The sequence below is a fragment of the Propithecus coquereli genome, unplaced genomic scaffold (assembly GCF_000956105.1).
Source record: "Propithecus coquereli isolate 6110/MARCELLA unplaced genomic scaffold, Pcoq_1.0 Scaffold20, whole genome shotgun sequence".
NCBI classification, from domain to species: domain Eukaryota; kingdom Metazoa; phylum Chordata; class Mammalia; order Primates; family Indriidae; genus Propithecus; species Propithecus coquereli.
In genome coordinates, this window is record NW_012144967.1 from 13,430,879 (window position 1) to 13,443,041 (window position 12,163).

General features: G+C 36.3%; 1 protein-coding gene across 2 annotated transcripts in view; it reads right to left on the bottom strand.

Annotated features, from left to right (window-relative positions):
• Positions 1 to 12,163, bottom strand: part of BLM (Bloom syndrome, RecQ helicase-like) — an 84,186-nt gene that overhangs the window by 32,494 nt on the left and 39,529 nt on the right. For both annotated transcript variants that reach the window (XM_012643779.1, XM_012643778.1), the window contains exons 13-14: positions 2,970 to 3,076; positions 1,532 to 1,692 (exon numbers count right to left, since the gene is read on the bottom strand). In XM_012643779.1, coding sequence (XP_012499233.1) covers positions 1,532 to 1,692; positions 2,970 to 3,076 — 268 coding nt within the window. The remainder of the gene's footprint in view (positions 1 to 1,531; positions 1,693 to 2,969; positions 3,077 to 12,163) is intronic.

A 12,163-nucleotide genomic window follows, 5' to 3' on the forward strand; every position in this document is an offset into this window, starting at 1 on the left:
CCGGCCACGTTATGTATTTATTTATAATACATTTGACTACTGTTACCTGTTTCAACTATCCTGTGTTCTTCCTTGGGTACAGGTACTATTCTTAAGCTGAATCCTTACCTCCCATTGCCAACAAATATCATTTCCATTTTTCCCCCCCTCACATTCTCAGATTATTCACTACAGCACTGATTTGACTGTCTGTACTGAGTCATCCTATTTGTGTCTTGATACATAATTCTGCTATTAGTTTTGCTTTTCTTATTTGGATAAACTGCATTTTTGTTTCTTCCTTTATCTCAGCCTGTCATCTTCTTATGGAAAATTGTTTCCAGTTCATATAAATCAAGTCTTTTTCCATCTTTGTGAGGACAATAGCCTGATAACCTTTAAACTTTTTGTCTGTTTTCCCGGTAGAAAATAATTTTGAGAAATATTTTTCCTCTGAATCTTCAGGGTAAATAGGTTTTTTTTTTTTTTTATCTATCCAAGGCTGGCATCTGCTACAATATGAGATGCCTAGAGTGTTCTCAGCTTCCCTCTTCTTTTTCTTTCTTCTTCCTCTTTTTATTATATATATATTTTTAACAAAGTCAGGCTCAAGTACAATTTCAACTTCCCTCTTGACCCACCAGGGTGGGAGCAAATTAGCTATCTTGAAAAGAGATACCCAACATCATTAGTTATTAGGGAAATACAAATTAAAATCACAAAGATGTAACACTTTTCACCCACTAGGTGGGTGGTATATTTAAAAAGATGGAAAATAACAAGCATTGGTGAGGAAGTGGAGACATTGGAACCTCATATGTTGCTGCTAGTGAAAATGTAAAACTATGTAGCCACTTTGAAAAACAGCTTGGCAGTTCCTCAAAAAGTTAAACAGAGAATTATCATTTGACCCTGCAATTCCATTCCTAGATATCTACCCAAGAGAACCGAAAACATATGTCCACACAAAAACTTATGCACAAATGTTCACAGAACCATTATTCATAGTAGCCAAAATGTAGAAACAACCCAAATGTCTAACCAGCTGATGAGTGGATAACAAAATATAGTATATCCATATAATGTAATATTATTTGACCATAAAAAGGTATGAAATACTGATATATTGTAAAATATAGATAAACCTTAGACCATATATCTATATGACTTCATTTATATGAAAGGTATACAATAGGAAAATCTATAGAGACAGATTAATAGTGGTTAGTAGATTAGTGGTTGCCAGGGACTGGGATTTGAAGGAAGTGACTGGGTGTGAAGTTTCTTTTTGGGGTATTGAAATGTTCTGGAATTAGTAGTGGTAATGGTTGTACAATCTTGCAAATATACTAAAAACTACTAACTTGTATACTTTGAAAGAGTAAATTTTATGGCATGTGAATTACATCTCAATAAAAAAATTTTTAAAATTTAGTCTTATTTTGATGTTTACTACCGTTAAGGTAAAAACAATTTGCATTCTACATGTATATGTTTGCTTATATACTATAGAAGACTGTTTCTATTATTTGTTTATTTTAAAAAATGTTACCTGGCAGCCATCCTGATTAATCCACTTGTGCTGCACCTCATCTCGGTCAGAGTCACTGAGGCCAGCATGGTACGCCAGAGCGGCAAGACCATCTTTCTGTAACGTGCCAGCCATTGTGTCACATTCTCGCCTGGAAAGGCAATAAATTATCCCTGAGTCATCTGTCAAGAAACCAAAACAATATTGAGAAATGAGGACTTTTAACATAAATAACAACACAATTTACATTATGTTCTTAGAAACCTATGAGCCATAAATAGATCTCCATAGTGTTTTTATGGTGTTAAAAGATCACACAGGCACAATAATTCAAGCAAGGAATTCATATGCACTGGAAATGAGACATGGCTTTAATCCTGTTCCTGCTAATAATGACTCGTGAGGTAGATCTGGACAAACCCTGGGCTCTATTCCATGCTGGCTAGAAAGCAGGCAGGCACCCCTTTTCAGCCTCACGATAACTTAAGCGAAAAGTTTTGTTTCTAAATTTAAAAATTAGAAAGATTTTAATGGGCAACATTAGGGAAATAATTAAGAAAGGAAATTGTGAAATAAAATATACTATAACTATCCTAAGTGTTTTCTAAATTTTTAAAAGACATGGGAAAATGCTCAAGATGTAAAGCAGGTTAAGGGTAGAAACACTGTACACATGGTAAGCTAACGGAAAGAAAAATGCATATAAAAATATTAGAAGTTAGAAAGCCAAAATGACAACACTAACTTAGCTCGTTGTTTCTTTTTTTGCTTTCTAAATTTTCTTTAATGAGCATGTATATTTATTTTTTTGTGTATGCTATATTTAAAACCAGAAAATAAAAGACATTAAAGAAAAAGTCATCTCTCTGTGACAGAGCCAAAAGTATAGAAATATACATTAAGCTATTTATATTAGTCGCCTGGGGGAGGTGGGCCTGAGAAGGGAGATCACAGGATTTTTCTTGGTATATCTCTGTATTGTTTGATTTGTTCACACAAACATGTATACTAATTTTTTAAAAATAAAATATTTATAGAAGAGTTTACAAAAAAAATCTGCATGGAAAAGTAGAAAGTGGAAAACTGCTATGAATTTCAGAATCTCATTTTAGTTAACATAACTCAAAGGTAGACACACTTGGGAGAAGGCACTAAAACAAAAAGCTGTATAATTCATACTCTTATGGAAGCCAGAGAAAAGACATTGAATTCAAGAAATATAAGTGTGTAGGAGGGAGTACTTAATATATTTTTTGTTAGGGTTTATTGTTATCAAACCAAATGAGATTTTATAATTTCCAGAAGTGAGAGAGTCTCAATATTCTCTATAAATAGCAAGTTAGTGCTGTCATAATGCAAAAAGACATGTTTAATATGCAATTTTACATATCCCATTGTGGTACTAAAAAGACATTTATCTATTACTTCTAGACATAATTCATTACTTGGCTGTACTCACGTGGGTGATGCTTTCTGATCCAGTCTAAGCAATCAAATGCCACCTTTTTAGGCTTTTTTGGTAATACATAGTATTTCAGATTATGTCTGTTAAAGCTCATGCTAAACCTAAAAGAGGTCCCAAACATAAAATTTAATCATTATGAGAAAATACAGCTTTAGCCATTGTTATGGACTAAATGTATCCCCCTAAAATCCTAACCCCTAATGTGATAGTATAATATTAGGTGTTGGGGCCTATGGGAGGTAATTAGGTCATGAGGGTGGAGTCATGTATGAGACTGTTGCTCTTATAAGTAGAGATCTTGCTGGATTCCTCTTCCCCCACATGTGAGGATACAAAGTGAATACTGCCATCTACAAACCAGGAAGAGGGTTTTCACTAGACATGAGATCTACCAGCACTCTTAATCTCGGACTTCCCAGCCTCCAGACCCATGAGAAAAATTTTAAGCACCCCGTCTATGGTGTTTTGTTACATCAGCCCAAACTGACTGAGACAGCCATCTTTGAAAATTAAGCACTGATTTTCCACAATGCAAGCCTAATTATCAAGTTGACTGCAGTTGAACATTGTCATTGGCAGCTTATACTGAAATGGAAGTTAGGGTTAAAGAAAAGAATGGTGATAAAGACAGAATATCTGTGAGACTAGATGACAAAAAATTAGGACTGTAGAAGAGAAATGTAGGAAAGACAAGCCTCATCTTGGAGGCTGATTAAAAGCAGAGATGGCTAGAACATTATTTAAAAGATTAAGAAAATCACAGAGGAAATATATGCATATTTTTAGGCCAAGAACATTCCCAAATTTTGACTATGTATATAAAGAGCTGATTGCAGGGCAGCAGAAGGAGCGAAAGCCCTACAGATCATGGATAACTTTATTTTTGCTCTGTTCCCTAAAGGGAATGTGGCTGACTCTGGGACAGATGTGCTCCTCCTCCTCTGGTCTAGTGTTCTTGGCATCTCATTTCCTGCCTCCCATTTCCTTAGGGAGCACGTTCTCTCCAATATCTCCTTTCTCATATTTTCAGCCTCTTCTGTGAATTCTTTCCTTCTATCTCTGAATATGTTCTAGGAACACTTATTCCAAAAACAACAAAAGCGTCTCTCGACCCTATCTTCTACTCCACTTCTCTCTTTCCCTCTAATGGCAAGTTTCTCAAAAGATATTATACTTATGTCCCCAACCAACTAACCACACATCCAATTTCAATTCTTATCACTTCTGTTCTGACTTTTGCCACTACCATTTTACTACAATTATTTTTTTCAAAACTTTTAAACTAAAGAAAGGTCAGGAAATTTTTATAGGGTCTCTATGCTCCACTGCTCCAAGTTTCAGCTATATCCAATCCACAGGAGGAGAGATAACACTGTGGAACGAGTTTAGGTAGAGCACAAAGACATCTCCATGTTTGGGGTGATAGATAAAAACGTAGGTGGGTGCCTGTATACAGGGGCGCGGATCAGAGGGAGAAAAGGTGGGAAATAAAATTAGTAGCTTTCTGTTTTTGTATCTAAATCCAAGCTAGATGGGTCCATGCGATAGGCAGCAGTAATCTTCCCCTGCATTTGGTCTGTGCAATGGCTGGTCTCTCAGACCTCACTCTCTCTGACCTCTCCATACTCCACCTTGCCGGTTATCCTTACTGAAAACCCTCTATCAGCTCTTGCAACTTTATATTCCTATGGGCTCTTCTCCACTTACGTCTCTCATTTCTCCATCTCCTTCTCTTCTGCCTTTGTTTATCCCTTGAGAATTACCGGCCCCCCCCCCCATACCTGGCTCTCTTCTCTTCTTCTCCTATATTATTAATATCTCCTTCAGCACTCTCATGGCTTTGAACAGCACCCATATTTCATTCCTATAAGTCTCAAATTTTGCCCTCAGGTTAGACCTCTTTTCAGAGTTCCAAACCACATTTCAACATCTTTTTAGGCCAGTGGTCTAAAATTAGGGTGTCTATACCCCTAGGGGTTTACAAAGATGTTCTAAGGGTATATGAGCAAAGATAATTTTAAAGGAATCCAGATTCTCAATTTTTACGTGCATAGTCATCTCTTGGTATCCATAGGTGATTGGTTCCAGGACCCCCTTGGATACCTAAATCCAAGGATGCTCAAGTCCCTGATGTAAAATGGTGTAGTGTCTGCATATACCCCATGCACACCCTCCCATGCGCTTTAAATCATCTCTAGCAGCATTATTCGCAATAGTCAAAAATGGAAACTCCAATATGCATCAACTGATGAATGGTTAAAGAAAATGGGGCACACCTAACAATGGAATATGATCCACCAATAAACCTTGAAAATATGCTGAGTAAAAGTAGCCAGTCACAAAAGATGACATATGGGGTGATTCTATTACTATGATACGTCCAGAGTAGGCAAATCTGTATACAGAAATTAGACTAGTGGTTGCCTAGGGCTGTTAGGAGGGATGTGAGGGAAAATGAGATTGGACTCCTAATGGACATGTGTGTTTTTGGAGAGTGATGAAATGTTCTCAACTATGGTGATGGTTGTACAACTCTGAATATACTAAAAACATTGAATTGTACAATGTGAATTGTATGGTATGTGGATTATATCCCAACAAAGCTGTTATTAAAAACATCTGGCACATAATTTAAAATTTTTGATTTGTGACATAATTGAAAAAACTTAGAACTGTTTACTGGTTAATTTAGCCAAACAAATTACTTTTACTAAAAATAATAAAATGACAAGAGATTAGAACATAAAGTTGTAGATCACAAATCCAATTAAAACCAAGACAAATATCTCTACCAAAAAAGGACTGTGGGTAACTAACTAAAAGCAATATTCATACAATTTGTTATAATGAAAAAGTTAATAGACCCTTAGATTTTTATTACATGTAACAAATCTTACTCTGTAGGAAAATAGGATGTTTGGAATTACCAAATATCTAGTTACGGAGAGTTCCCATCAATTGATGAATGGATAAAGAAGAAGTAGAACATTATTCAGCCATAAAAATGAATGAAGTACACGGATCAATGCTACAACACAGATGACCCTTGAAAACATTATGCTCAGTCAAAGAAGCCAAGCACGAACAAGAGGGGGAGTATGGGGAGTAATTGCTAACGGGTCAGCAATTACTGCTTGCAACTTTATATTCCTATGGGCTCTTCTCCCATAAGTTTCTTACTGGGGTGAGGAAAACTGTAAATTCTAAACTTAGATATTGGGGATGGTTGCGCAATTCTGTGAAAATACAAAAAGCCCTATTGAATTGTATCCTGTAAATAGGTGGATTTTATGGTGTGGGAATTATATCTCAATAAATATGAAAAAAACACAACATTGGATTCCATTATTTCTTGACTAAGAGTATACTGAATGTTAAATATTGTACTGGATAGTGAATATTATCAGGTTCTGGGTGTCAAACTCATGTCACTTGAAAGTGATGTGTGAGGAAACGGAGACAACTTATGCTCAGCTCTTGTTGCTTTCACGACCGAGATAGTTGTCATGGGGATATGTACTAAATTGTTTATGTGAATTGAAAGATGAAGTCAGCAGGGTTCAGTGGTATGTGTCTGTAGTCTCAGCTACTTGGGAGCTAAGGTGGGATCACTTAAGCCCAGGAGTTCGAGACCAGCCTGGGCAACAAGGTGAGACCCCATCACTATAAAAAATTTAAAATTAGCCAGGTGTGGTGGTGCACACCTGTAGTCCCAGCTACTCGGGGAGATTGAGGTGGGAGGATCGCTTGAGCCCAGGAGTTGGAGGCTGCAGGGAACTATGATTGTGCCACTGTAATCCAACCTGGGTGACAGAGTGAGATCCTGCCTCTACTAAAAAAAAGAAAAGAAAGAAAGAAAAGAAATCTAATTTGGCTGATTGATTTCAATTAGGTTATATAGTAGTCATTTCCCATTATTGGAAAGAGCTAGTCTGCAGCCACAAAGTTTTGACAAAACTGTATTTAAAAGCATATCACACAATAAAAACATTCTCTCAAAAACACTATATTAGGAAAGGTGTACTGAAACTAACAATATTTTGATTTCCCCAACTCTACCAAATATATTGGATACAGCATACAGGGTTCTTGTTGAAAGAATAATAAGAATACTTAATAGTCATTAGATAAGTCTTGCAAAGCTTAGGATATATTTTCCAGAAAAAATAAAGAGAATAACCATTGATCTTGCTTATTTTGCCAGTCAGATAGTTTATAATTCTTTGTTTACCACAAAATTTGAAGGACCTAATTGAGCTGTCAGCTAACAGATCATTAAAAGTAATTTTTGATGACAGATCATTATGTCATTTTGGCATATATGCCAGAAGAAATTCAAATAATTGAGTGTTACTGCTATATAAAATGCCTTCCGTTTCCATCTACTTGTTTATGTGAGCAACGTTCTTAGTGCTTACAACTATACAAATAAGAAATATGAGCTGACTCAATTTGTCCGTAGATGTGAACTAACTTAAAAATAACAAGTTCTATCTCATTAAGATATATTCTCCAATCAAAATTTATGTTTAAGAATTATTTTCAAAATATTTTTATGCTATTCAAATCAATTATGTACTATTAATACTAATGATTGCAATAATTCAATATAGACAATACCCCATGTACAATGGTTTGACTTAATGATTTTTTGTTTTTAGAATGGTACATTTAGTAGAAATAGTACTGAGTACCCATATAACCATTCTGTTTCTTCACTTTCACAGTATGGTATTCAATAAATTACATAAGCTATTCAACAATTTATTATAAAATAGGCTTTGTGTTAGATGATTTTGCCCAATTGTAAGCTAATGTCAGTGTTCTGAGCATGTTTAAGGTGGGCTAGGGTAAGCTATGATGTTCGGTAAGTTAGGTGTATTAAATGAATTTTGACATGATATTTTCAACTTACAATGAGTTTACGGCGATATAATCCCACAGTCAAGGAGCATCTACACAGAGAATTTTGGTATAGAAAATTAAAAAACAAATTTTAATTTATATATATATTTTTCTTACAGATAAGTATGATAGAATAAGCAACAAGATTTAATGCATAAAAAAATTACCTTAGGATAAAATTCTGTGGGAAGAAATAAAAGGAAAATATGAGTTCAAAGAAAAAACAGAAAAGGTACACTATCTATTAAAGAGTTTTAAGTTTTTTAATGTGTCTTGTAAATGGATGATAGTGGGCACAAAATTGCTATTGCATTTGTACTCCACTGGATACATTTTAACAAGCAAGGTAATAACTTTGTTTTAAAATGTTGATACTTACAAGGGACCACATTCTCTTTATTTAAACTGATATTGAGAAATTTTAGGTGTCAAGTCAAAAATGTACAAGTGGTACAGTTTTCCAAGCTTCTTTTAGGAGGTACATGTGACCAAAGAAAGTATGGAGATGACTGTCTTGGTCATTCTCCACTCATCCCTTAAACATCCCCAATGCCACATATCTAACATCAAATTCATTATCCACTCTTTCCTCCCAACCTTCTCCTCTCCTCCATTTCCAGTTATGGTCAATGGTATTAGTCATCTGCCCCAGGAACTAGTATAAACTTCAACTGCATCCACCTTTCTCATCCCAATCAGCTGCAAGTTCTGTTGATTCAACGATGTCCTCTCTCTTGACTTCCTCTCCTCCTTCCCCTCCTGCTGTTACCACCACCATCTTCTGTCTCCTGGATGATGGCCAACAGGTTTCTAAAGGGCTGCCCTACCTCTAATCTCCTATTCCCTCACTTCATCTTCTATTCCCTTGCCAGAGTTATCAATCAACCATACAGTTCAGATCAAGCCACTTTCTAGGTCAAAGTGCCTGTGGAATAAAGTCCAAACACTTCACCATCATTATACGCAAGACCCTCCAGGATCTGGCCTCAAGCCATCTTGCCAGGGTCATCCTTTCTCTATGTTTTTCCACTTACCCAGTGGATTATTCACTATTCCTTGGGCCTGACCTGTACATCCACGCCAGAAACTTCAACCCTGAATTCTTACTCTTTGCCTGTTAAAATGCCATTCACCCATTACTTCGCATGGCTGTAATCAAAAAGACAGCAACAAGTGTGGAGAAACTGCAACCCTCACACACTGCTGAAGGTAATATAAAATGATGCAGGCACTGTGGAAAACAGTCTAGCAGTTCTTCAAAAGGTTATCATAAATTAGCAAGTCAACTAAAAATAGAAATAAAAAATTAGCCAGGTGTGGTGGCTCATGCCTGTAGTCCCAGCTACTCGGGAGGCTGAAGCAGGAGGATCGCTTGAGCCCAGGAGTTTGAGGTTGCTGTGAGCTAGGCTGACGCCACGGCACTAACTCTAGCCGAGGCAACAAAAGCGAGACTGTCTCAAAAAAAAAGGTTATCATACAGTTACCACATAACCCAGCAATTCCACCCCTAGGTATATACCCAAGAGCAATAAAAACGTACATCCACTGTGACAACTTATACACAAATGCTCACAGCAGCATTATTCATAATAGCAAAAAAAACTAAAGGAAACAGCTCGAATATCCATCAAATGATGAATGGATAAATAAAATGTAGAATAGTATCCATACAATGAAATATTATTTGAAAATAAACAGGAATGAAGTACTGATACATGCTACAACATGGATGAACCCTGAAAACCTTATGCTCAGTGAAAGAAGTCATTTACAATTCTATTTATTCTATTTACATGAAATGTCCAGAATAAGCAAAAATATATGGAGACAGAAAGTAGACGAGTGGTTGCCTAAGGCTGGAGGATGGGAGGAGGTGGGAATTGACTGCTAATTGGTATAGTGTCTCTTTTAAGGGAGACAAAAATGTTCTAAAATTAGATAGTGGTGATGGCTGCAGAACCCTATAAACAAACTAAAAAATAACCCCATAGAAATGTATACTTTAAATAGGTAAATTTTATAGTATGTAAATTATATCTCAATACAGCTGTTTACATTTTTAGAAACCACTCATGCTACGATGCCCAGTTCCTTTATAAAACTCCATCTGATGCCTCCTCATTACTTCCAGTTAATCTTGCCTTCCTGAGTTCCTGCTGTCATAATTTTCATCTCTAATCACTACCTTTCTTCTTCATGTTATTTGATATAGTATTTAAAGGATTCTGAAACAAGATATCTGGGGTTTAAGTCCTTACTCCAATCCTTGTTAGGTGTATGCCCTTGTTCAAGTTACTTAATCTCTTTGTGCCTCAGTTTCCTCATCTGTAGAATGGGGAAAATAGGAATACCTACTTCGTAAGACTTTTGTGTGGACAAGTAAGCTAATACATTTAAAATACCAATAGTGCCTGGCACATTGTATAGGCTAAATATGTAAGTTTAGGCTATTATTATCATTGTGTTATAGTTAACTGTATATGTCTGTCTCTTTGCTGTCTTCCAGTTCATATTTTAGGGTCCCAAGGGAAGCAATAAAGCCATGTTTTATTATCCATCCCTGTATTTCCCAAAGAACATTATCACAGACTGGCAGGAGGAGAGGAGAACAGGGGTCATGGCTCTAAACCTAGGGACACCTGACTTTACCAGGGCCATGACACAGCAGCAGTTGGGCAGATTTAATCCAAACAGGAGCCTGTTGGTAGAAAAGATCAGAAAATAGTGTACCAGAAAGCATTCTTTGAAATCTTCTACTTCCACTAAGGGATTTACACCCTTCCAAATGCAGAGAAGTACCAAATACATTAAGGAGTCAGTAGACTTGCCCAAATTTTCACATTTTACTCACATTTACCAAAATTCCTCCATGTGTTTCATTTATTCATTCTTACTGAATGCCAATTATGCACAAGGCACCATGTGCTAGAGTCTAGAAATCTACAATCTTGCTTTCCCACACAGATCTCTTCCCTATAGAACTAGAAAGAGATCCAGGGTGTTGACCTCTAAGTAAATAACTATGTGCACTGTTTACTCAAACATAGATCACAAATCCTACACTTTCATAAAAAAGTTATTCAAAAGGTGAAGAAAACTTGTATCATTTAACTATGGGCATTTGCCAAATAATATAACTGATCTAAAAGAACTGTAGATTGCATCTGGCATAAGCTAAAGGAAAAAAGCTAAAAACAGTGCCTATTAGAAAAAACAATTTGTTCCTTGAAGTGTTCTAAAAAATTAATAAAAGAAAAAAAAATTGCAGATCAACGTAGTATTTGTAGAAGCAAATTTCTGCATATAGGTTATTTATTAGAACTGAAAGTATAATATGGCATCTTAAAAACAGTGTTATAATGCATCTCAATTATGGAAGCCAAATATCTTTTTTCCCCAAATGTTATACAAACACTCCTCTGTGAGATTAAATTAAAATATTCCATACCAAATTTTGTGATTACACACACACAATTCTGAGGACTTTAAATATCCTTGCACTTGAGTGTGATCATTAGTGCTATATAAAAGGGCTATTAGCAACAAAATATTTTAGACTTGAACGAAACAACTTAAAGGCTGGAAGAAACCCAAAGTACTTAAATTCCTTGTTTTAGATCGGATAATTTAGAAGCCGCCAGCTTAATCTGTAAAGGTCTTTTTGTAGCTATCTTAATCTCATGTCCCCTTCATATCCTTCATATGGAACTTTCAGTTCTTCTCATAACCCTGAGAGATACTGTTACTGTTTCACTGCTTACAATATTTATAGAGCCGCTTGTCTTTACTTTCAAATGAACAAAAGTTGTGTTTTAAAAATTCGTCCCAATATCCTGTCCAGTCATTACTCCTTCAGGCATTCCACGTTAACAGTTTGTATAAATGTATATATGTATGTATTTATTCCCAGGCTGGTCTGGAACTCGGGGGCTCCAGCGATCTTCCTGCCTCAGCCTCCTCAGTAGTTCGGACTATAGGAGTGTAACAGTGCACCCAGCTCAAATTAATGTTTATACCACAAACTTAAAGCACACGCTAATAAATCGGAAGGAAAAAAAATTTTTTTTCAGCTGGGTGCAGTGGCTCATGCCTGTAATCCCAGCATTCTGGAGGCCAAGGCAGGAGGATTGCTGGAGGTTAGTTCGAGACGAGCCTGAGCAGAGCAAGACCCCCCCGCCGCCTCCATCTCTACTAAAAATAGAAAGAGTCTCACTCTGTTGCCCGGGCTAGAGTGCTGTGGCGTCAGCCTAGCTCACAGCAACCTCAAACTCCTGGGCTCAAGC